This window comes from Bos taurus, chromosome 9 (genome assembly GCF_002263795.3).
Source record: "Bos taurus isolate L1 Dominette 01449 registration number 42190680 breed Hereford chromosome 9, ARS-UCD2.0, whole genome shotgun sequence".
NCBI classification, from domain to species: domain Eukaryota; kingdom Metazoa; phylum Chordata; class Mammalia; order Artiodactyla; family Bovidae; genus Bos; species Bos taurus.
In genome coordinates, this window is record NC_037336.1 from 68,942,162 (window position 1) to 68,967,768 (window position 25,607).

General features: G+C 40.4%; 1 protein-coding gene across 32 annotated transcripts in view; it reads right to left on the reverse strand.

Moving 5' to 3' along the window:
- The window catches only part of EPB41L2 (erythrocyte membrane protein band 4.1 like 2), a 211,015-nt gene that overhangs the window by 3,959 nt on the left and 181,449 nt on the right, over nt 1-25,607 (reverse strand). For 18 of the 32 annotated variants that reach the window (XM_024996991.2, XM_024996989.2, XM_010808556.4 and 15 more), the window contains 5 exons: nt 24,950-25,519; nt 22,964-23,086; nt 21,042-21,140; nt 19,308-19,388; nt 14,677-14,782 (listed from right to left, as the gene is read on the reverse strand). In XM_024996991.2, coding sequence (XP_024852759.1) covers nt 14,678-14,782; nt 19,308-19,388; nt 21,042-21,140; nt 22,964-23,086; nt 24,950-25,519 — 978 coding nt within the window. In that variant the 3' untranslated portion in view covers nt 14,677. The remainder of the gene's footprint in view (nt 1-14,676; nt 14,783-19,307; nt 19,389-21,041; nt 21,141-22,963; nt 23,087-24,949; nt 25,520-25,607) is intronic. The other 14 variants (XM_024996995.2, XM_024996994.2, XM_010808569.4 and 11 more) reach the window with 3 other exon arrangements.

A 25,607-nucleotide genomic window follows, 5' to 3' on the forward strand; every position in this document is an offset into this window, starting at 1 on the left:
TAATGTACTCTTAGTGTTCCCAACAACTTTCAGAATCAAAGAAAATTATTTTTATTGTAATTTTAATGTTCACTATATTTTTTTCTCATTCTTTAAAAAACTATAAATTGAGTAACTGAGTTAATTAGATATTCAATGTATCAGAACATCCCAGTTCCTTATTGTTCCGGATGAACAGGAAGTAATTCATTTACACATTCATCTATCTTTTTAATAATTTTATTTATTCATTTTTGCTGGGTCCTTGTTGCTGCTTCTCATTGCAGTGGCTCCTCTTATTGTGGAGTGTGGGCTCTTGGGCACTTGTGACTCCTGGGCTCTAGAGCACAGGTTCAATGGCTGTGGTGCACTGGGGCTTAGCTGCTCCATGGCATGTGGGATCTTCCCAGATCAGGGATCAAATCTGTATCTCTTGCACTGGCAGGTGACTTCTTTACCACTGAGCCCACCAGGGAAGCCCTTGTTTATCCTTTTTTATTGTGTTTTGCATTTAAACACAAGAGAAATATATTCCCAAGTACTGAACATCCAGCTATTGAGCTGGGAAGGAGGAAAGGTGGGGATCACCAACGCCATTAATACACAAGCATCTGACATTTAAATTTTTTCTGTCTTTTTAGCAGGGGGGAAAAAAATACCATATTATTTAGCCATTTTAAGCAAACTACATTTGGGGTCTAAATAATTTATTACATAGCCCAATCAATCTGAAACTAGGCATGGTTCTTCATGAAAACCTGTACAAGTTTTAAAAGCTTTCTTAATTTCGACTACCTCACAGACACAGAATTCTGGTTGTCAATGCAAACTGACACACATTAATTACAGCATTAATTCAACCCGCTTTCACTTTTTGACAGTGTCATAACATTCATTCACCTTGAGTTTGGATGTGGTTCTAACAGTTAAGTATGAGCTATACTTTATGTATTTGAATTTTGGTCAAGTAAAAACAAAAAACCAAACTGCTATTTCCTTGCTTCAGTTTCCCACCCCTGGACTATACAATGTCAGTGAACATGTCTAAGTCACATTCCCTAGCCTGTGTCCCCCTCTATCAGGCAATGAGAGAATAGATCAATACAGCCTTTTCACCTGATTACAGGTCTAATTCTGCATCTCAATTTTTCAAGCATACACACTGGTTGCCTACTTTACCTTAAGTCTTCATGTAGGGTCCAGAGAATTCTTAAATTTATCTTTCTCAGTGTGCCTGATGAGTGTGGGCAATCAGTCAAGCATGGTGCTACAAAATTATCTGAAAAGCACAAACTTAAGAGTTTCCAGAGACGGGGGTTCACATGGCCTCAATCTTGAGCACGTTCTACTCCAGAAATGGATTCAGTACATAGCAAATATGCACTTTAAAAAGATCATCCTAAATGATGGGCGGTAAAGCACTCATCCAGAGGGGAGTCTTAATAAAAATGCAAAACTGTGGCTTTTATATAACACAAAATAATGCAAGAAAATATAAAACCTTTCAGGATAATGATTCAATTATTATACCATAGGGCAGTAATATAGCTGAGATTTTAAAAACATGAGTAAATTATTTCTGTAAGGTACATGCAACTATTTCAATAAAAATGAGGTGCATGTACTCAAGTGTGAAACAGTTTTAAATATGATAGTTTATGAATTTCAGTTATTTCTAAAGTTTCATTTTAGTCTTCCTTGGCTCTCAATTTGCATTTTTAAATTTTAAAACAGAATTTTCATTGTAAGACGATAAAACCCTAGAGCCAAAAAACACAAGTATGATAGATAATCTATTTGGTTAGACCAAGAAATAGTCAATTCTTACAATGCTTGTATTATCACTATAATTTAGACCCGCCAGTTCTCAAAGTGTGGTCTGTAGACCTTGGGGGTCACCATGATTCTTTCAGAGGGTTATAAAATCAAAGCTATTTCATAATCATCCTAAGACACTATTTGCCCCTTTCACGGTGTGAACACTTCCACTGATGATGCAGAAACAATGGTGAGTAAACCTGCCGACATCTTAACACAGGTCAAGGGAGTGACACCAAACTGTACCCAAAGTCACTGCATTCTTTACCACCAAGCACTCACAGTGAAATAAAAAGCAAGCCAGTCAGTTTCTCTCAAGGTTGTCCTTGGTGAAACGGGAAAAAAATATCATTTTTTCTTACATCTCCACCCGAGAGTACATCTTTTTAATATTCTGTGTGATGAAATGGGAAGTACACATAATACATTCCCTCTGCATACAAACGTGCAGCGGATGTCGAGAAGGAAACTGAATTCATATGAATGCATGAACTGTGAGCAGAAACCACTCTGGCATTGGATTTCTGGCACGTGTTTGCTTGAAAATGAGATGAGCCTGTCACTTCAAGAAAAACAGTTGACAGAACTTGATACCAATGATAAAATTCAAGTTTTCATGTGAAAATGATAATTTTGGAAAACTGTATTTTGGGCCCCTTGAGCTTGATAGCTTCTCTATATTTAAAGACTCTTCTAATGAGATCAGCGGCAACCACAGATCTTTTTACTGTCTTAATCATTTTGCCTTTTCCAGGATGGCATATAGTTAGAATCATACAGTCGGAGAAGGCAATAGCACCCCACTCCAGTACTCTTGCCTGGAAAATCCCATGGACGGAGGAGCCTGGTGGGCTGCAGTCCATGGGGTCGCTAAGAGTCGGAGATGACTGAGCGACTTTACTTTCACTTTTCCCTTTCATGCATTGGAGAAGGAAATGGCAACCCACTCCAATGTTCTTGCCTGGAGAATCCCAGGGATGGGGTAGCCTGGTGGGCTGCTCTCTATGGGGTTGCACAGAGTCTGACACAACTGAAGCGACTTAGCAGCAGCAGCAGAATCATACAGTACATGGTACCTTCTCAGACAGGCTTCTTTCACTAGGTGATTATTTTTAACTTAATATTTTGAAAACGATTTGATTTGTGAATGGCAAATTTTAATCAATAAAATTCACATAAAACACTCTTTGGACTACTTTAATAATTTTTGTGTGTTCCCGAGACCTTTGCTTGAGAACTACATCTATGGAATCTGCTTCCTGACCTACTGCTGTTTCCTCCTCTCACAGATATTTGTGTGACTGCTGAACAGAGAAGGAAAAATGAAATCTAGTGTCTTTTCCTTTTCAGTCAAAGGGTGCAAAATACCTCTTCCACAAATAATTTGCATCTTTTGGTTTGCCTGAATACATTAATGCTGTGTGAAGGCCACTTTTCTCATGAGGCTCGCATGAGGGTTTTCTTCAAAGCTAACAGTAATCTTCTGTTAGAGCCTTTATGCACATTCCAGTCACTCTCCCTAAAGAATTACTACACATGGCAATTGTGGAATATCCTCTCAAATGAAAGCAACATCAATTCTACCTCATTTCTAAACATAATTATTCGATAAAATCTATAAAAGTTTTACTTGTGCACTTAGCTACATATTGTAGCTGCAGCCTCAAAGAAATTCTGTCCAAAATATATTTTTCTAAAATGAGGTATGCTTCAATTACTGAATCAGCCAAAAGTTCATTCAGGTTTTCCTATGACATCTTACGGAAAAACTCGAACAAATTTTTTGGTCAATGCAATCCACTGGTGGGAGTCTATACTTCAAAGATTCCCATGGTGAATCCCTCAGAGCACAGCAATATGCAGTGTGGAGTCAAACTGACTGAAGATCAGCTCTGGCTTTGCCAGGCATCGATGGTATGACTGGGTGAGGGACAACCTCTTTAGGCCTCAGTGTCATCATCTACATCCAAGTGACTGTAAGAACTAACTGAAATGATACATGGTAAAGTCCTTCAATAAAGCTCAGCATAGAGTAGGCCCTCAGTAAATGTGAGCTAATAATATTACTATGGATTTTCACATATATCTTATTTCTGGTTTTACTTTCAAACTTAATTCAATTCTACTTTTTTTTTAATATAAACTTATTTATTTTAATTGGAGGCTAATTACTTTACAATATTGTATTGGTTTTGTCATACATCAACATGAATCCACCACAGACATACACGTGTTCCCCATCCTGAACCCTCCTCCCTCCTCCCTCCCTGTACCATCCCTCTGGGTCGTCCCAGTGTACCAGCCCAAACCAACCAGTATCATGCATCGAACCTGGACTGGTGATTCGTTTCATATATGATATTATACATGTTTCAATGTCATTCTCCCAAATCATCCCACCCTCACCCTCTCCCACAGAGTCCAAAAGACTGTTCTATACATCTGTGTCTCTTTTGCTCTCTCGCATACAGGGTTATCGTTACCATCTTTCTAAATTCCATATATATGCATTAGTATACTGTATTTATGTCTTTCCTTCTGGCTTACTTCACTCTGTATAATTAGGCTCCAGTTTCATCCACCTCATTAGAACTGATTCAAATGTATTCTTTTTAATGGCTGATTAATACTCCATTGTGTATATGTACCACAGCTTTCTTATCCATTAATCTGCTGATGGACCTCTAGGTTGCTTCCATGTCCTGGCTATTATAAACAGTGCTGCGATGAACATTGGGGTACACGTGTCTCTTTCCCTTCTGGTTTCCTCGGTGTGTATGCCCAGCAGTGGGATTGCTGGGTCATAAGGCAGTTCTATTTCCAGTTTTTTAAGGAATCTCCACACTGTTCTCCATAGTGACTGTACTAGTTTGCATTCCCACCAACAGTGTAAGAGGGTTCCCTTTTCTCCACACCCTCTCCAGCATTTATTGCTTGTAGACTTTTGGATAGCAGCCATTCTGACTGGTGTGAAATGGTACCTCATTGTGATTTTGATTTGCATTTCTCTGATAATGAGTGATGTTGAACATCTTTTCATGTGTTTGTTAGCCATCTGTATGTCTTCTTTGGAGAAATGTCTATTTAGTTCTTTGGCCCATTTTTTGATTGCGTCGTTTATTTTTCTGGAATTGAGCTGCAGGAGTTGCTTGTATATTTTTGAGATTAGTTGTTTGTCAGTTGCTTCATTTGCTATTATTTTCTCCCATTCTGAAGACTGCCTTTTCACCTTGCTAATAGTTTCCTTTGTTGTTCAGAAGCTTTTAAGTTTAATTAGGTCCCATTTGTTTATTTTTGCTTTTATTTCCAATATTCTGGGAGGTGGGTCATAGAGGATCCTGCTGTGATTTATGTTGGAGAGTGTTTTGCCTATGTTCTCCTCTAGGAGTTTTATAGTTTCTAGTCTTATGTTTAGGTCTTTAATCCATTTTGAGTTTATTTTTGTGTATGGTGTTAGAAAGTGTTCTCATTTCATTCTTTTACAAGTGGTTGACCAGTTTTCCCAACATGCCTTGTTAAAGAGATTGTCTTTAATCCATTGTATATCCTTGCCTCCTTTGCCATAGATAAGGTGTCCATATGTGCATGGATTTATCTCTGGGCTTTCTATTTTGTTCCATTGATCTATATTTCTGTCTTTGTGCCAGTACCATACTGTCTTGATGACTGTGGCTTTGTAGTAGAGCCTGAAGTCAGGTAGGTTGATTCCTCCAGTTCCATTCTTCTTTCTCAAGATTGCTTTGGCTATTCGAGGTTTTTTGTATTCTACTCTTAAAGACAGATGTCCAGTTCTGTTTTTCCATTAATAATTGCCTGAACCAATATAATGATTTCTTTACAGAATATTTCATTCAGTCAAATATTCATTCAATCTAATCCTGCACACCACTGATAAAGGATGGTGCTAAAAATGCTCTTCTTCTTTGCAAACGACCAACAGAGCAAAGTCTAAACTAAGATACTCACGTGTAGTACCCCTGTCATTTGCCTTTGACAATCTGTCCAGCCCCTGCTGGGAAGTCAACCCCCAGCCACAATGCAGGATCTGCTTATCCTGATGTCTGGCCCATGGTTTTCCTACGTGCTCTTTCCTCTCTGCCCAATATGTGTGCCAATCGTCCCCACACTCAGCACATAGGAAGTGTCCCGCTGCCTTCAGGGGGAGGTCTTCCCTGACCTGCCGGTCAGAAACAGTTTCTCCTGTCAACTTTCACAGCCCTTTCTCAAGGCTTCTCTTAAAACACTTTTTTTTTTTTTATCATGTATGTTATTTGCCTACTTGTTCCTATGCGTTTACTTTTCTCACAACTATTACAGTCCCTTGAATGTGGTATGTTCCCAATATACATTAATGAATCCATGAATGAAGTAACAGGGACTAACCCACAAGGCAAGGCTGAAAGGCAAGAGCTTGGGAGGGAAAACACAAACAGAATGGTATTATATCTCCGGGAACAAAGCATTACTGGCCTGTCCTCACCATCAGTTTCATCTGCTGATTTAAGTGGAAAAATTTCAGGCTCATTTTCCTGCTCTCTTTTGTTGAATAACTACTTCTGAAATATCCCAGGAGGACTCTCAGTTCTTTAAAAAATGGTGTTCCTGAATCTCTGAAGCTTTGACAAAGATTTCTAAGAGTAGTTAGTATTTGGCCCTAAAGGGAGAGGCAGGTCTTTTGGTTCACTCTGCCGACTTCGAATCTTGTAAGAACTTGATTTGAAAGCATTCCACAAAATCTTAAAGCTTCTTTTAAATAACAAGTGGACTATGGTAAGGTTACATCAATATTGTCAATCATAGGTTCACAAGTGGGGATGAGAAAAATTTCTCTAATCAAATCAAACAAAATAAAAGTTGTACTTAAAAAAACACCGTAACAAAACTCTTTTATTGTTTAGAAAAAGTTTTGAAATATATATGACTAAAACTCACTCAGTATTTGTTTTGTATTTTCCTTAAATAGGAAAGTTAATGGGAATCAAAAGAATTCATCTCCAGACTCAACTCCCTCATTTACTAACATTCTTTTTTTTTTTACCTTTTCAGCATTCCGTCTGTTATTTTACACTTACAGGACAGCTCAATTGGGAATAGCCACATTTCAAATGCTCAAGAGCCACATGTGCCCTAGCAGACAGAACAAGACCAGATTCTCATTTTGCTCTAATGCTAATAACTAAAGTATTTTGATGTATGACAGTAAAATAAATGTAGGGCCAACATGTCCTGGGAATATAATTCTCATGAACACAGGAATATCTTAAGAACATACAGAGACTTATTAATTTATCCCCCCAGCAAAATTCCCTCCTAAGCCACCCACAAAATTACATTAAAATTTAAAATTACTATTTAAAAACTAGTATCTGGGATGTCTAACATTAGACAAATGAAAATATACTCAGCTCTACACATGATGGTATTTTATGATTCTTGCCTAGAACTGACCTATGACAAATTACTTCAATCTCTAGGGTTGTGGGGGAAAAGAAGATGCTCTATGTGAAGTTTTAGATTAAATATTCTTTTAATTTCTATCCTCTACAATACACCCCTGCACTAGGGTATAATAAAGTCACCACCTCCATATTTCTCAAAGGCTGGGTTGGGGGTGGGTAACATCTAAGTGGGGAGACAGGTACCAGGACCCCAAAATGAAGAGATGGGAAGGAGACCTGGAGGGCTTGTCCTCCCCCTAAAGTGGCAGCACCTACTGAGCCACTGTGGCCTTGAGAGAAAGCAGGCTCTGACGTTTTTAGAATCACTGGGTATCTTCCCATTTTAAGCATCAATAATTCAAGTTCTATAACATGCTAAACATTCAAGTTTGTTTGGGATGAAAAACAAACCAAAACTCTGGATATGGTCTGTGTGTCTCCAATTTGTTAATTTTGTCTTGTCCTCACCCTCTCTTTTTAGAGCCATTTAAAATTCTCAATTATAATGAAAAACTGGAGAAAACATGCAGCATTTGTGACTATGGGATTAATATTCTTAACAGTTCTGTAAGAGATCAAAGATGATAAACACTTGAATAGAAGGGAATGCCTATCCACTCCAGTATTCTTGCCTGGAGAATTCCATGGAAAGGGGAGCCTGGTGGGCTACAGTTCATGGGGTCACAAAGGGTTGGACAAAGGACACAAAATGGCAATTCAAAGAAATGCAAATTGTGTTCATGTGCACATATGTATACATATATATGTGCAAATACGTGTATTCCTTAGCAATGAAAAATAGTGATTTAAAAATACTCTATCCTCACAGTTTAAAAAAGGGAGGGCACAAATGCTCTTTCCTCACCAGGTTGGCAAAGACTTTTTAAATATCATACAATCTTTAGTGTTGGTGAGTGTGCGGGGAAACCGGGAGACTCTTAAGCTGCTAATGGGTGTCTAACTCTGCAGAACCTCTAAGGAAGACAGATGGGAAAGATGTCAAGAAGAAACTTGGTGTTTGGTGGCACACCAACTCTAATTTCTAAAAATTTGTCCTAGAGAAACAATGAAATTAATGGCCTCAAAATGTACATACAACTACAATATTTGTAGCTGTGCATTTACTCATGAAAACTGAGAAATTAGTCTAAATAGCCATTAATGAGGGTCAAGGAAGCTGTCCTGTGTCCATTTGATGGCTGTTGGAAATTGATGAGATAATGATGGGCAAAGTTACCTACAATGTACTGTGAAGACCCTGTACCATGGAGAAAAACGCCAGATAGATAGGATAGACAGAATCAACAGGATTGACCTAAATGCACAGAGACATGAAAACACACGAGCGAGTGCATCTGAGCGTGTTCACACACATATACACTGTGGAAAGGGACTGTGTCTCCAGGAGCGGAATGATCATGGGTCACTTACATTTTCTACCATCTTCCCCTTTCAAAAAATTATGATTGCCTCTCCTTTTTTATTACCAGAAAAAACACAGAGCTTCATTTGGAAAAACAACAGTCAATGATGATTCTGTCCTAGAGCAAACCCTGGGGAATCAAGACTCCCAGGTGCTAATGTATGCACAGTGGCAGAGGCACCCACTGCCCCTCTGTGGGGAAGTTCAAATATACTGCAAGTAACTCATTGGTAGCACCTGCCGGATTCACAAATGTTAAATGGAACATTCTACAGCGTTCCACAGTGAAAACTGGCAGTGCCTGAAACACACTAAATCCAAACTGACTTTTCATTTCTATGTAGAAGTCTCCATTTTAGGTTTAACTTGCATTGAAAACTAAGCTGTAATAAAATGCTAATTTGGGGGTGTAAGACTAGTACAACTAGGTAAACAGAATAAAATAAGAACGCAATAAATACAATGGGAACTGATATGCCTGAAACATCCCTGGCTCTTGAACTGAGAAGAGTCATCTGGAAGCTAATAGGCTGGTGCTTCTCTTTCAAGGACAGCGAGACACTCACATGTAGGTGAGTAGCTTGTGATCCGCTGGAGCTCTGTTCAGCCAGCACTGTCACTCTCTCCTGTCCAGGTAGTTAGACACTTGATGCTAATTTCCTGTTTGGATTTTCAAGTTCCTTTTGAAACCGTGAACATCACCCTGACTCTGAAATGCTGGTTGGAACACAATATCATCTTGCTTAGAAACTGGTGTTCATGGATGCATGCCAGCCCAGAGAGCAACACCGCTAACTCAGAGTTATTTATTGTGGGTCGGTCGGGGCCTGGAACTCAGGGGCCATCGGACAGGCTCAAAGGAATGAGGCATGTGCCAGGTTTTTAGTGAGCACCGCACTAGCTTTGGTGGCTCTGTCAGACCGACACTCTCTGGCTTCTCAGATGAAGGCAGGCAAGGTGGATGGAAAAGCAAAAGGCCCAATTACTGAGCTTTCCCACTTCCTGAAATCACTCTGTGTAAATCCTGTTTCCTCAACCTGTTATCGGCTCCCTCTCCACTACGTGACTGAAGTAGCGCTGACAAAGCCCTCAGGCTGACTCTGGACCACCAATTCCAAAGGAACATGTATGTGCCTGGTTTCTTTGCCATATTTAATGCTTGGTTACGCTCTCCTTCTTGGAGTTAGCTTCTCTTGCAGCTTTTGTGGCACCCTTTCCTCCCTGTTCCTATCTTCTTGCCATCTGATTCCTCCTCCTAGAGCTCCTCTGGTCCCCAGGCCCCAACTCTCTGACCTGGTCCTGGGTAGCGACACTCAAACCAAAGGCTTCATCAGTGGACGACACATTCAGATGTGTCCACTTCCTGTTTTGAAGCCTGCAGTGGTCTGTCTCTCTCTGAAAGCTCTTGGCTACTTCCTGGACCTCTCCATGGAGATATTCCACATGCATCTCAAACTCAGCATTTCTGGGGTTGAAAATTCTAAATTGTTATTTGACTTTTTAAGAACAAAAGGATTCATGGCTGGCCTTCTGCATTACAAAAAGTTCTTACAATGTGTCTTATTAACAAATTCTACATCTGTAACTTCTATTGTCTCCCCCAGTTTACAGATGGCAGAACTGAGACACAGTGAAATAAAATAAGCTGTCCACATCACACAACTATGATTGGATTTGAGCCCTGCAAAGCTGCTGTTACACTTTCTCTTGACACTCAGACTATCTGGTAAATTTCCAATTAAGCATATCCTATGTGTGTACGTGTAAATCGGAGCCTTATACATTCACATCCAAGCTTCCACTATAATTTCCATGACAGTTGGCCTCTCCTACAGTACCCGACAATGACAACAAGAACATACGCTTTTGCTTTAAGACAACTACACGGAGAGAACCGGCCATATTGCACATGACAAATGAAAAATAAAACTCATGTGTTCTATGACTAAAATTACAGGTACCACCAACCACGCATTTGCCCAAGACAGAAACCTGGGCATTATCTGGGATTCTCCCCAGCTCCTGCATCCTCCCAACTCACTAACTTCCATATCCTCATGCAGTCAACAAGTCACAAACTTTATCTCCTTACTGTTTCTCAAATACAAAGGAATACCCCATAGCTTTTCAGGATAAACTTCAGCCTCTTCTGATTGGCTACTACGACTATTTATGATCAGGCCTCTGCCTCTCTGCCCCGTTCATCTCCCATGACTCTCCTGCAAGTGCCCTGCAAGGCAGCTGCACAGCATTTTGCACAATTCCTGGAGTGCTGGGTTCACAAAATCAGATCATGCTGGCTCGTGGATGGCCCCCTTCCACTCCTTTCTTCATTGGGCCAATTCTGATTCACCGTGACATTCAAGAGAAGCCATCTCTGATGCCCCATCCTGATTCTGAGATCTTGTCTCTGTTCCCACCAAATCCAGTGCAGAACCTATCAGAAAACTTGAGACTATTCTGCTGTGAGTGCAGACCTTGTTTGATTTGAAATCTCCATGGTAAAACAGCAGTTAACACTAACGAGCCTTCCAGCATATGTGAATAATGAATAACAACAGAGAGAACAAAATGAGTGAATAGATGAGAGACAGCTCCATCATTTCATCCTTTGGCTATCCACTGCTGTCAGCAAAAAGGAGGCGTCATTCACTTTTTCATCCTACATCAATGATTACTCAAGGAGTCTGAGAGGCTCTTTTGAAGTCTGAGTCACAGAGCTGATGGTGCCAGCTGAAGCAGGATTGGGAGCTCCCCCTCCTGGGGCTCATTCTTTCTGAGTCCACACAGATCACCCCACCAAGCCTGGGTTCTTCTCCCTCCTCATTAGGACCATTGTCGGACATCATTCTAGAGGAGACAAGGTCAGTAACATTGTGTATCTATCCGAAACCTCATAAGTACGCAGTTAGGATAAGATGGTAAGGGAGAGTAGTCCTTAAGAGGACATAAAAACAATGCAAAGATTTAGGGAAGTGCTCCTCTGAAGTATTTTCTTGTTCATGGAGCTGCATTTAGCTCCTCAGCCTCAAATGTCCGGCTAGGGGAGGCAGACTGGGAGTTCTGTCTGCATGTTGTTCTTTGACCATCTTTCCATCCTCCACACCCCATTTTCAATGCTTGATCAAGAGGTCAGACTACTCCAAAGGAAGAGGTCAGGTTAAATCAGGAGGAGAGCTTTTCACACCTGCAAAGGGAGACGGGGCCAATACATCACAAACAATACTTTCTTCTTCTCTGATGTTGAAACACTGTCTTGGTCTTGCTCTTTGTCCCCACTGACCTGCTGCCTCTGTGGGATTCTGGCAGGGCAGCCAGAGGGTAGCTGAAGCAGTGGAAACACATTCTTCCCAGCCCCGACAGTCATCAGCAAAGGAAATTGTTCAGGAACAAGTGGTGTGGCCAGTTGGGAATGGAGATGCTAAAATGACTTTGAGACACACTGAGGTAGCTCTCATTTGTCCTTCAGATTTCAACTCAAAGCTGAGCTTCTCAAGTAATTGCCTAATCTGGTAACAGTTCAAACCCTCTACTTTGTTCCCTCATATTATTTCCTTCAGAGCATCTGTGAGATATGCAATTACACTTTGTTTATTTGTTAATATTGATGCCTCCCCTCCTGGAGTGGACCCTTCCGAAGGAAGGGGACCATGACTCTTGTCTACCAATGGACAATCTGAACTCTCACTGCCTAAGCTACCCTAGCACCTTTTGGCACTTGTTAAATATCTTTTCAATGACTGAATGAATCTTCCTAAATTTGTCTAGCTTACCCACCTTACATGTGAATTTATACTTTAACCGCCTAAATCTGTTTAACGAGGATGCTTATAAAAGATGACCTCTGAGACAGGCATACTTCAAAGGCTGTGTGTGTGTGTGTGTGTTCACTGCACAAGTGAATACAAGGTGCCAAGAATAATCCAGAACAGCCAAGATATTCTTGAAGAAAAAGAACTGGTGGGGTGTTATCCTACCAGATATAAATTCTAATTTTAAAGCTATATGGCACTGGAGTAGGGGTAGGCACAGACTGATGGAAATGAGTGTGCTCAGAAACACACCCACGCTTGTAAGAAACTTGCTCTCTGACCTGCAGACCACACGAGGGCAAGGGTCAGCTGTTCAGTAGAGGGCTGGACCATTGGCTACAAACAAATCACTGTTTTCTAATCACACAGAAAAAATTTCAGATAGATTAAGGACTGATTCATGAAAGGCAACATTGAAATTTCTGAATTGAAAATATCTTTAACACCTCAGGGTATGGAAAAAGTATACGCCATAAAGGAAAGTGTGATGGCTCAACTACATTAATATATTAAATGCTACATTCAGTATATTAACATATTGATCTCTATTAATAATAAAAGATAAACCACAAACCTGAAGATTCTTGCAACACATAAAATTGACGAAAGATTAGTATTCAGAATCTATTCAGAAGCAGTAAAACCAAGAAAGTTATACGGCATTAAGTTACACGTCACTATATGTCGTAAGTTGTACGTCATTTCATATCTATCTACCACATTGGCAAAAATGAGTAAGTCAGAAGGGAGGCTGTGTTCTGGTAGGACCCCTCATTTCCCACGATGGGAGAACATTTGGCCTTGCCACGATGAGGAAGACATGGTCTGTGACACGCCCTTCCTGTGGGGACCTCTCTCTCAATTGATCAGTGTATGGATCACTTTAAAAACAAAAATTCAATCTCAGTTATATGTGCTGTATAATAAAACCTGTTTTTCAAAATCCTAATACATACACAATTAGGAACACTTACCCCCTTTTTAAGAATTCTTTAACACTGCTTTTAACGGCAATATGCATTTTTGTCATCACATGGAAGCAGCACAATGTATAACCACTCCCTACTGCTGGCCATTTAGATTGCTTCAAATTTCTTGCTAGCATATATAAAAATGTGATAGTCCTGAAGATGAGTATTTGTATACATCCCTGATTATTTAAGAAACTCCTCACAGAAGTTCAAGTGATAAGCAGGTTTAATATAAGGTTTTGTCAAACTGCCCTCCAGGAAATATTACTAATTTATACACCAGCGTAAGTATAGTTTCCCTCCCACAACCTCCCTAACTCTCGCTAATATAAACTTTGCCACATTTAGAAGTGAATTTTTCATTTGTACTGATTTAGGAAATAATGAGGCTAAACACTTTTTGCTTATGTTTCTACATGGTTTACTTGCTTAATCCTCTGCTCTTTTTTTTTTTTTTAACTTAAGTGAGTGAAGTGAAAGTCACTCAGTTGTGTCCAACTCTTTGTGACCCCATAGATTATACAATCCATGGAATTCTCCAGGCCAGAATACTGGAGTGGATAGCCATTCCCTTCTCCAGGGGATCTTCCCAACCCAGGGATCAAACCCGGGTCTCCCACATTGCAGGCAGATTCGTTACCAGCTGAGCCACAAGGGAAGGCCTTTTCACCTAAGTGTTGACATTTTTTGATGACACATAAATGACAATATGTTCCTTTCTCTGCCAAGCATACTGAACTGTATCACTTACCCTTTACTTTTGTTTTTGCTGGTTTGGCTCAAATTGTACATATTTCTATAGTCAAAGCAAGCCTTCACTTTATGGTTCCTTCTCTGATACACAATTATTCTTAATGTCCACATTTAAAAGACTTAACTCATCTTGCCCTTGGGCCCCTACAATAAAAGTCCCTCATCTAAACAATGGCAATAGCGTCTTTCTCAGAGGGTCACTGTGAACATTCAGATAACTTATACTAATGTGCTTTATAAAACAGGACAGAAACATATAAATGTTGACTATCAGCAGCTCTCGACATATGGCAGTTATCAACCACATGATGCCCATTGATCCCCAGAGTTTATAATTAACTGAATGCAGGTCACCTGAGCAGGTGAACTTGGGGACGATTAAGACTGAAGGAGTGGACAGACTGTAGGAGACAGGCCCCGTGATGCAAACAGGCCTTTCGCATTACTCAGCAGGGACACAGCACAGGCGACAGGGCTCTTACCTTACTCTTCCCCCTCCTCCAACTCGGTTTCTTTGTGCACCACCACCCTCGTGACCGACATGTCGGGGTGCTGCTCCCTGGCTTCCCTGATGGCCTGGGCCAGCGCCTGCAGGGTCAGGAGAGAGCGTGGTGAGCAGAGAAAGAGGTTCTTTTTCGGGGTAGCAATGCACGAGCATACCCATCACCTGCGTTCCAGCCTCCAGCAAAAAGCGATGCTTTCACTGCTTTATCTGAGGAAGCAAGAAGATCTGCAATGGCCTCCTTGTTCATTTTAGAGAGTCCATCTCATTTCCCCAGATTTCCCATTTCTCCCATCCATTTCCAGATAACAATTCATGGAGAAAAAACACTCAGGCCCTGAATTCCACCCAGCCTGGCAGTGACAGCATGAGACATGGAGAAAACAGATCTTCTCTGACCTCAGAATTTTCACCCATTACCTGACACTGACGCTGAGATTGTAAAGATCACGTTAAGGCCTGCTGTATGGACTGAAGGAATGAGGTAAAGCCTCCGGCATGCTGTCTGCCCTCCACACTCTAGTGATACTTGTAGTTATCTAGTTGCCTTACCCACCCACCCACCCACCCCCCCCCCCCCAACACAGGACCAGGCTCAGCTCATCTTTTCCCTCTTAGGCTCTCAGTAATTGCTTGAGGAATGTTGTGGGAAAAATATCTATCAACTTCCAGGACACAGAACGATTAAAACTGCAAGCAACAATGACAACAATCAGTTAAAAGCTAAAGAGAGAGACTAATCTTTAGATAAGAAAATACGGCTCCCTCTTTTACATGCAAACAGCGAAGGTGCAAAGATTAATGGGCTTTCTCAGGGCCATCCTCCTGGGGGGCTGCAGGGCCGGAGAAGGACCTGAGCCGCCATTCCATTGGTTCATGGGCTCTTTCCTAGACCTGGCTATGAGAACGCAGACAAGGTTTCTCTGTGCTTGATCAGAAAGTAAACTGTATATATACATTATATACAAAGTGGAAAGATCCTATTTTTCAGAGGGAAAGGTGTTTAAAGAGGTCTTAGGGAGAAAGTAAAAGAAAACTCACACAGAACAGTACTCTTCTAGCACAGAACTGGAAAACAAAAAAGGAAGTCCTACTAGGAGAGAGAGAGTTGTATCTCATCAGGAAAACAGGCCTTTGAAAAAAGCAGCAGAATTTTCTTGTGACTCTGTCACCTGCCTTCAAGGACAACTGCATTTCTTGTTTGCAACACTGTTTCTGTCAGCTGGAAGGTTATAGAACAAAACCCTGAGCCTCCGTCCACAAAGAAAGATAAAGCTAACAAAAGATTGTTTTTTTACTCTGCAAATTTTTACTCAGCTTGGAAGCCACTTGAAGGTGCTTCAGTTCATACTGGGGAACAAATTCTGGCAACTCACCTGTGTTGGGACAAGAGAGAACTAAGGGGATCAGGCTTCCATTTGAGCCGCAGCACAGCTGCTTGTCACATGGGGAGAGCAGGCAGCCGGGAGGGTGAGAGTGAAGTGGGGACCTGGTCTCAGAGCAGGACAGAAAGTGCTGCCGTGTGCCGACTGCCATGTGAATGGGGAAGGATACCCAGTACAGCAGGGGGCCTCTAAGTCTGTGTGCCTCTGCAGAGGGGAGGGAGAGACTCAACAATGAACACCTGATCTACTCCCGGCTGGTGTGGAATCCCATCTGAGAAAGGCCAACTCTGATGGGGGCCAACGTGGCTACAACCAACTTCTCAGACACTTTGAATTTATGTTCATTACAAAGGTCTGTCTGGGCTTCCCTGGTGGCTCAGATGATAAAGAATCTGTCTGCAATGCAGGAAACCCAAGTTTGATCCCTAGGTCGGGAAGATCCCCTGGAGAAGGAAATGGCAACCCACTCCAGTATTCTTGCCAGGAGAATTCCATGGACAGAGAAGCCTGGAGGGCCTCAGTCCATGGGATTGCAAAGAATCGGATGCAACTGAGCAACCAACACTTTCACTTTCTTTCACAAAGATCTGCCTACATTAAACCAGTGCACTTGTTAAAGAGGAAATATACATTATACCCAAGAGAAAGTGGAATACACGAAACACACTTTAATTAGCCGAAAAGAATGGAAAATGGAAAACTGCTATTATCATCTTCAAATGCATTTGAAATCAGTCTTCCTTTAGTTCCTTTCCTTCCATAACATCAGTATATATAATAAAGTACTGTAAAATGTTAGTGTATTATAGCAACAATCAAGACTGAGAAAGCTATCACATCACATTGCCAATTTGAGAAGTTATTTTATTAGAAAGGAAACTCTGCCATCTTGTTTCTCTCTCCCTGGTTCAGAGCTGAGAGCCATCAGGTGTAGAACTTGCAAAGCGAGTTTCTATAGAAGCATGCCTCTTTCATTTGCCAACACAAAAAAAGATTCCTTTTTTTCCTATCTTGCTCAGATGAAGGATTTCCTTCCACTATTAAAATTCTTCTACTGTGGGCAAGGAACTGAAAAAGGTGCCAATGACATGAAAGTCACTGCATGATCAACCTCAGTTTTTGCCAGGGAAGTGATTTTCCTCCTTTACTTTTAAATAGCTTCATAGTCTCATTCACAGCCTTTAAGGGGAAAGCAAATACACCATGAGCTTTGGATAACAAGCACAGCAGAAGCCACAATTACATTTACTCAAAAAAGTTTAAAACTTTTAACTTCTTCATTAAAAGTTATGAAAAGGGTAAATTTCTCTTCATTTGGATATCTGACCTCATTTTCAGGGTTTTTTTTTTTTTTAAACTGGAGTATATAGCTGGTTTACAATGTTGTGTTAGTTTCAGATATACAGAAAGTGATATATATATCCATTCTTTTTCAGATTCTTTTCCATTATTACTTATTACAAGACACAATATAGTTCCCTGTGCTATATAGCAGATGCTTGTTGTTTATCTGTTTATATAAAGTAATGTGTGTGTGTTAATCCCGACCTAATTTATCCTTCCCCCTCCCTCCTCTGTTTTAAAATGGGCTAAAACCGAACATCATACACGCAAGGTGTGTGTCCTCAGAGCAACAGTTAAAGCTGTGATGCATCATCAGGACTCTTTTTTAACGGAAGAGTTAGGAATGTGTGTTATTTTGGAACTGACATTTCATGCTGTGTTTTTAATATCTGCTGTTCAGAAGCAGTATCATCTAGATTTTAGTTTTCAAGTTAAAACAGGACAAAGAAACACACATAAAATAAAACCTGAGAGTAATCCATCACGAGAAAAAGTGGCATTTTAAAGCCTGAAAGGCCTAGTTCAGTGGAGAAAGAGCACAGAAGAAACAAAAGCTGAGAGAAGGCACGGATTCCCACCTTCCATCATGCCAAAGAATGTAGGCTCCTGCCCAGCACACATTCAGCAAAGGCTGAGTAGAAGTCCCAGGGGGAAACAGACTAAGCACAGGGTTTATTCAAACTTAAGGTCAGAGCAATTCAACACTATCCTAGTGAAGAGAAGCAGAATTAGTCCTCTATATAGGAAACCAGAGGCTTGGTCTCCACACAGGTAATTCACTTCCCAGTAATGAAGAGACATGTACGGTCATATACGAGGAATCCCCACTACTAAGTCAAAATAGAGTCAGGGCAACCCTTTACCTCTAAGAACTCTCATGGAATTTTAAAAAATACATTAGGAAATATGTAATTATGTATACAGTAGTTTTAAAAAAAAGAATAATTTTCTTTCTAGGCATAGAAGAAAGCCTACTCCTCTTTTGCCACATACAGTGAGCCCTTCTTAAACGAGAAATTTTGTTCTCTAAAATGCTCTTTCCCAAGTCCAATAGTGTTCAAAGCTGGGTTAACTATCATTTGTTCCTACTTCTCAACTGAGATGGCCAATTGAACATTTCCTTTTCCTCAAATTATTGTAAAAGGAAAAAAGCTTGGTCTCCTCTAAAGTTGAGATAAAAATCACTCAGAATATAATAAGACAAAAAATTCTCAAAACCACTTGGCACTGCAGTCTAAAATTAAAACAACTCTCCAAGTCACAGTGGTTCCATTCACTGCCTGCTTTTTAAAAGCATGCATTCTGCTCAACAATAGAACGGAAGCACTATGATTCTTTTAAAAAGTCTTTTCTGAGTACATGTAAATTTTTACTTTGTAAGAGACCTTATATTACCTTCTCCTACCCCTCAATAATAGTAATGACTAGAGGAAAACACCTAGAGGTAAACAGCCCAACTTTTCTAATGCTATTAAAAAATGTTTGATAAGTTCCTAAAGACAGGCATAAGTCAAACTTAGCAGCTTTTCTTATTTTTTGAAGCCAAGGTCATGAAAATGCCATTTATTTTCTTATAACTGGTGACTTACCGTTAAATCAGGCGCACATGAATGCCTGAAGGTTGCCAAAATTTTTTAATATTTAGACGCAAAGGTGTGTGTAAAGCTAGTGGGAAATGAAAAAGCAACCCATGTTTTATGCAATTCAGTGTTAGGAAGGCTGAAAGGACAGGCTGTGTCTAGGCTGTGAGGTGTCCTTATGTCAAGCTTAGGAGGTGGATTCATCCAGGAGGTACTGGGAGAAGGGATGTGACACAGGAATGTGACATAACAGAAACTCAGAAAATAAGCATGGTCAAAGAAGCAGATACTCTGATCTTTACCTGGTCATGATCAATATCTGCATCTCCTGTGATCACGATGCGTTTCTCAATTCTTGTTTCAGATATTCCACCTTTTACAGTCTAGAGGTCATAAAGGAAAAGGGAGGGGGGTTAGCAATCACTAAAACATGTTTACACAAAATCAGAGAAAACACAAATGGAGCACACCTAGACCTTCTGATAATCATTAGGCAATTGACACTGAGTGGGGAACACTGATGCTCCAGAAATGTCTTTATTTATACGCTCAATGTAGAATTCTATCATCCAATTTGAAAGCAACCTTAAAAACTCTCTCAGCGTAATTCAGGTGAGATCAGGATGCAATAGATGTCATTTAATCCAAACAGTTCCACTGGAACATTTCAGTACAGTTTCCTGAGTTTCTTCATTTCCCATTGGCCATTATTTTGAAAAGAAGCAAGCAGGGAAGAAATAGTTGTTTGGTTTATGTAGAATTTACAGGGACTCCTAATCATCGTTTGGAAAATTGCTTGATGTTATAGCTCTGATTGTTCTACTGGCTTCATACAAATCCATAGCAACTTTGTTCATTTAGTTTAGTGCAATAACAGAAAGAGAACTTGGATTTGCTTTAAGATATGTAAGATGGGTGAGGGTGATAGAAAGACTTCCATCCAATGTTTGATTTGATTCCGCACGTGGTTGTGACATGAACACAGAACGTGGCTGAACAAAGGCTGGAGGGGACCCGGGAGCAGGAGCTTCTGGGTAAACTGCCGAACAGAGTCACTGGCTTGGAGCAAGGTGACAGAGCCTCAGGCATGACAGAGGCTGAGAGATCATATGCTCTGACACTCTAAACCATCAGTAAATAGCACAGTCCTGAGAAAGCACAGACCCAACCTCTACAACACTGATAAATTTACACAGTCACGGGTGAGTACACCTAAGTATAAGACACAGGGCTGACCACAGAGATCATTAGGTTTTAACAGCTAGATACACTTTAAAATGAACACCAATACCATCATGCATTTGGGGGACTTTTTTAATTTACAAAGTTTTTTTTGTTGTTGAAATATTGAGTGAGGAGGGCAAAAGGGATACATTTGGGACCTTCAGTCTCTAGTAGAAGCAGCAGGCATTACTGGAAAATAATGCTTGGTTAGAAATGTGGTGACCACAGCATACACTGGAATCACTTGGAGGGCTTCCTAAACACTCCTGGGGTTTAGAAGATCTGGACAGGGGCCACAGTATTCACACTGCTAGCAAGCCCCTGGATGAGACCGTTGCTGCCAGTGCAGAGACCACATTTTAAGAATCACTGGTCATCACACGTTAAACGCTTAAGAGAATGATCTGGAAAAAATGCCCCAAATCCACATACTAGAACCTTAAATCAATGGGGGAAATTTACATTATTTGAATAAGTTGGTGAAAATTTCCAATGGCGGTCTCCACTCATTTGCTTCAGTCAGGAGAGCTAACTGGTACTTACCAAACCTATGCTTCTATTTTATTAAGTTTCTTCTGCTCTTATAGCTCTCTCAGGTATAGCTATTTTGAACATATTTTTACCCCATGTACTTTACAAATTTGCAATTTGGTTTAAATACAAATGTCAGTGGAGCCCAATTTCTTGCATACTTTAAATCTATGCATGTTTATTCCAGGGCACTGTGTGTAAAAATTTGAAGAGTGAATAGGAACAAAGAAACAATTCAGAAAAGATTTTGTTGGCAATGTACATTCTCTGGATTGCTTTACCTTGGTGATGTGTGTGGTTGTTGTTGTCGACACGGACTCAGATGTGATGGTCTGTGCGGTCAGTAACGTGCCTGAGTCACCACCAGCCCCGCCATCAATCTTTGGAGATTTAGGGGGAAAATACAAAGTAATGCTTAACTTCCGTTCTGTTTTCAGAGAAGACCCCTCCCCGTCAAACACTCATCTTTTAAGATTTATGCAGTTGGCAGAAAATGCTAGCTGCCAATCCCCTGCATGTTTGTAATGATGATTTACTGATCATAGATTGGCTAGCATTTAAAGAGTAAAGGGAAGGATTAAATGCACATGCATGAGCAGAGAGAAAAAAGAATGGAAGTAGAAGATGGGACTGAGAACGACAGGGGAGTCATGAGAAAATCTGACTGAGGGCCATTTGCAGAATCTAGAAGAAGAAACCAGAGAACCAAGCAGAGAAGTTTCCACAGTGACCAGAAGTACTGGGCTTGTTGTTTTTAAGCACAGGTGGGTAAAAATAAATGTTTTCTCATATTACTAAGCAACAGAGCCTGCCTAGCATAGACTAAGCTTAAGTGATTTGGTTAATTGCTTATCTTTAGATTTCTTTTTTAAATGACACTGTTCCTGTAATAGTTTGTGCATATACACAGCTACAATGCATATGGCACACATGCACACCTGCGCATGCACTCTCTCTATATGTGTGTGTGCATATATCGCTCATACATAAATCTTATATATATATGTATATAGATACATATACATAGATACACAGATACAGATACATATATTGACATATACATATGTCTATATATGGTTTAACTTCTTTGCTTTGATACTAGAAAATTCTAGAGTTTACTAGGGGAAATAATGAAGCACATTAATGGCCTACAAGTTTATGCTAAAACCACCAAACATATTTGTCTCCAGTTTCCTGAAACTGACACAGGAAATAACTGGAAGGTTCAGAGTCTTTCTTACTATAAGTTAGGAGGAAATCTTTCGAGGTCAGGTCATGCTCCTGTATTTCTTTACAAGGGCACTTACCACAATAGAAACACATGAAGACAGGCTCTCCCACCACACCCATTCGTAAGAAACCTAGTTGTGCTTATAGGGGAATCTATGCACATTTACAGAGAGCATATCTTAAAAAAAAATTTTAAAGACTGTTTCACACATAAATGCATTACAGCTTGGAAAAAAATATTTTGAGAGGACAATAATCTGCAATCCTCTAGGATGGTACCTTCTAGAACACTAAATTTCTCAGTTGAGAAAAGAGTTGTCTGGGTTTCTAAATGGTTCCATTTTCAAATGATGACTATTTCCCCCTTTTCGTTACTCTTAAGGTTAAATATCTTAATTCTTACTTCAAATCATTACAGAATCAATGTGTGAATACCAAAAATCAAACACACAAATGTGATATTTAGACGCACAGTATCATATTTATGTAAGAATGGCGACATATATTTTCAGAAAATAATCAACTGTGAGGAGAAGCACAGATGTGTACGTGAATACGCAAACAAAAGTGAGTTGATTGGCTCTGTCTTCATGAAGTCAGGGGTGGGAGGGTGGCAGGGATAAAAGCCTAATTCTATGAATCCACAAATTACATCAGATCCAATCAACTTTGTAAGATGATGTATTCCCCAAGTATACATAAACATTCCTGGATATATCAAGCCAGAAATGGTTTATAAGAATAATAAGAGCAACATTGGTACAGCCTGTCCTAAAAAAATCACATATACTCTTACCCCATAATTACTGGGTCAGCAATTCAATTGCAGCATGGTATGTGGCTAAAGTACAGTTACAAAATGAAAATATAAAAAGCTATGTCAAAGTCAGAAATGTAAACTAGGAGCAGACAGAATGAAAACAGAAACAAAGTAAAAAAGAACTCAAACTGTCCAAGTCTAGAGCTTTTGTACCTGTGGAGACTCATATGTGATGGTTTTGGTCTCCGTTTGGACAATAGGGACTTCCTTGGTGGAGATTTCTGTCCTTTGTGAGGCATCAGAAATTGTTACCATCTCTGTTTTTACCACTGGTGGCTGAAGTGAAAAGGAAGGGAAACATAAATTCTAGAGGTAATAAAATAAATGTGCTTAATGGAGCCTTCAAAAATAACTGAAATATATCCAAACACACACTCATACACAAATGAAAAGAGCAAAAGGAAATAATAATGACACAAAAGAAAAACACTTTCCTTCAAAATCATATATATGTGTATAGATATATATATGAAGAATAAGCTAGCATAATGGCTCCTGAAATTGTGGTAGGTTTCAAAGTACGACGGTCCCAAATTACTTACGTATCAAGCCTGGCGTACAGTGATATAGAAACTTTAGCTTTTAGCAAGTAGTGATCAAATTGAAAAGAAAACAAAACAGAATTAATGATGAGAAGTGACCTGCCTCTGTTTTTATTACAGTTTAAAGAACCACATGGTCTGTGTGAAGGCTCATGGTCTTTAATTGGCACATCCGGTCGGTAGGCTAAGCAGCACTCTTTCCCCAAAAAGCCCTTGCTGCCCTGCTGATACAGAGATTTCACTTTCAGAAAGAATATCTTCAAGCAGCATTGTTTTCAGTTATACTAATCTAAATCTTACAGTGTTTCTTCTGTATTACATAAGTTAAAATGTGATACATCTCTAGAGTTACTCCACCACTGATACATTAATGCTCTGAACTATTTAAAACATCCAAACAGAGGGTCACAGGCTGTTAACACTGCAGTCTGCCGAGCATGTATACTTAATACAGACTATACTGCTACCAAAACACTAGAGTGCTTTCCTTGAGAGAAAATTCCCAAGTGTAATAATTTAAAGAGGAAATCTCTGCAGAAAGCAATAGTTCAAAGCATTCAAAGACTTTCAAAATGTCATCTGCTGAAGTGAAATCAGAAATTTAAAAGTAACATAAATCCAGTTAATTATTTCAAGACAAAGTCAGTTCAAAATTTTCCACCCCATGAATGAGAGCAAACATGGAAAACCCTCTACTTTCGGCATTTAACTTTAGAATCGAGGAACATTCACATAGAAGTAAATCTTTCCTCAGCATAACTATAACTCCCAAATCAGGAACCCTGCATCTAAATGGCCAAGACTTTATCTCAGAGGAGTGTGGAAAGTTCTGTTTCTTGAAGAGAAAAAAGGGAAAGCCTCATGCTTGATCGAGACAAGTCACAAAACATATAACCAAACTTGCAAATAATCCAGAATTGACTAGAGGACAGAATGCAAAGCAAAGGGTATCCTCTGCTTAGCTTTTCACTGCCCAGAAGGAAAGCTAAGTCCCTTGACCAGACCGTACAATCCCTGGAATCTAAAACCTGAAATGCCAGCAGTATTCAAGAAATAACGTTTTCATCATTGCTAGATGCTGAATTCTGAGCACCACGGTAATAGGAGCCTGCTGCCATTCCTGAAAATCTTATATTGAAGAGAGAATGAGCCAGAAGGTCAAACCCAGTCGTGACACCAGCAACACTCACACTGATCATTTTTCAACAATACACACACAATTTCCTAATGAACAGAATTCAGGCATTTAGTATGAGGAGGCAGTGCAACTTAAAGAAAAGCCTTGAAAAAAATCTGAAAACGTGCAAAGAAAAATTTCAGTGTGAAATGAGAAGGGAAAAAAAAAAAACAAAACGAAGTGGCTGCTGTCGGAAAGTTTACTCTATCAATCAGGAGATCCAGTTGCAGTAAAGATGCCAGAAACTGTGACCCCAGAGGGCAGAAAAATCGACAGAGCAGGGCCATCCCCCTTCCTCCCTGAAGAGATCAAATTCAGAATCTTGTTGGAAAAGCTGAAGGAGAACGGGGAGGACAGGAGAGGAGGAGAGGCAGGTGCTCTCCACCTGAGAAACAGCTCTAGAGTTGAGCTCCCATTTACCTCTGAACAACAAATAATCTGTGGCAAAACATCAGTGTCAACATGAGCCACCTCTCCGTTAACCTTCTGCGGCTCCTCCTCTGTTTCTTCGCCGGTGTCTTGCTTAACAGCGCCTTCGTTTACACTCTTCTCAGCAGGGATCTGGGGGGCCACTACCTTTTCCTGGGGCACTGTTTCTACTGGGCCGACACTGGCCCCTGCGTGTGTGACTGGGCTGGCTGCTGGCACTGGGTCCTCCCTGTCTACTACCTTGGCTGCTTGGCCGGGTGCCTCCTCCACCTCCTCTTCGTCCTCCTCCTGCTCCTCCCTGATGGTGCCCTCAGTCACCCGGTGGTGGGGCCGGTACTCCCCCACGTCCTCCTCCTCCTCGCTCTCGCTGCTGCTGCTGCTGCTCTCAGAAGACAGGGAGGTGGAGTCTTTCTGCGTCCCTGGCTCCACCTTCCGCATCTCCCCAGGACCACGCCCAGGGGACAGCTCTTTACCGTTCATTTCTTCGGGGATTACTCTTTCGTCTTTCCCAACCTCTGCCTGCTTCTTCTCCTCCACTACATTCAGAGTCTCAAGTGAACTCTGCACAGAAACAAAAATGGATGAGGGGAAACAAAAATAGATGAATAAATCAAAAACGACGGCAACCCAAATTAACCGATGGCAGGTT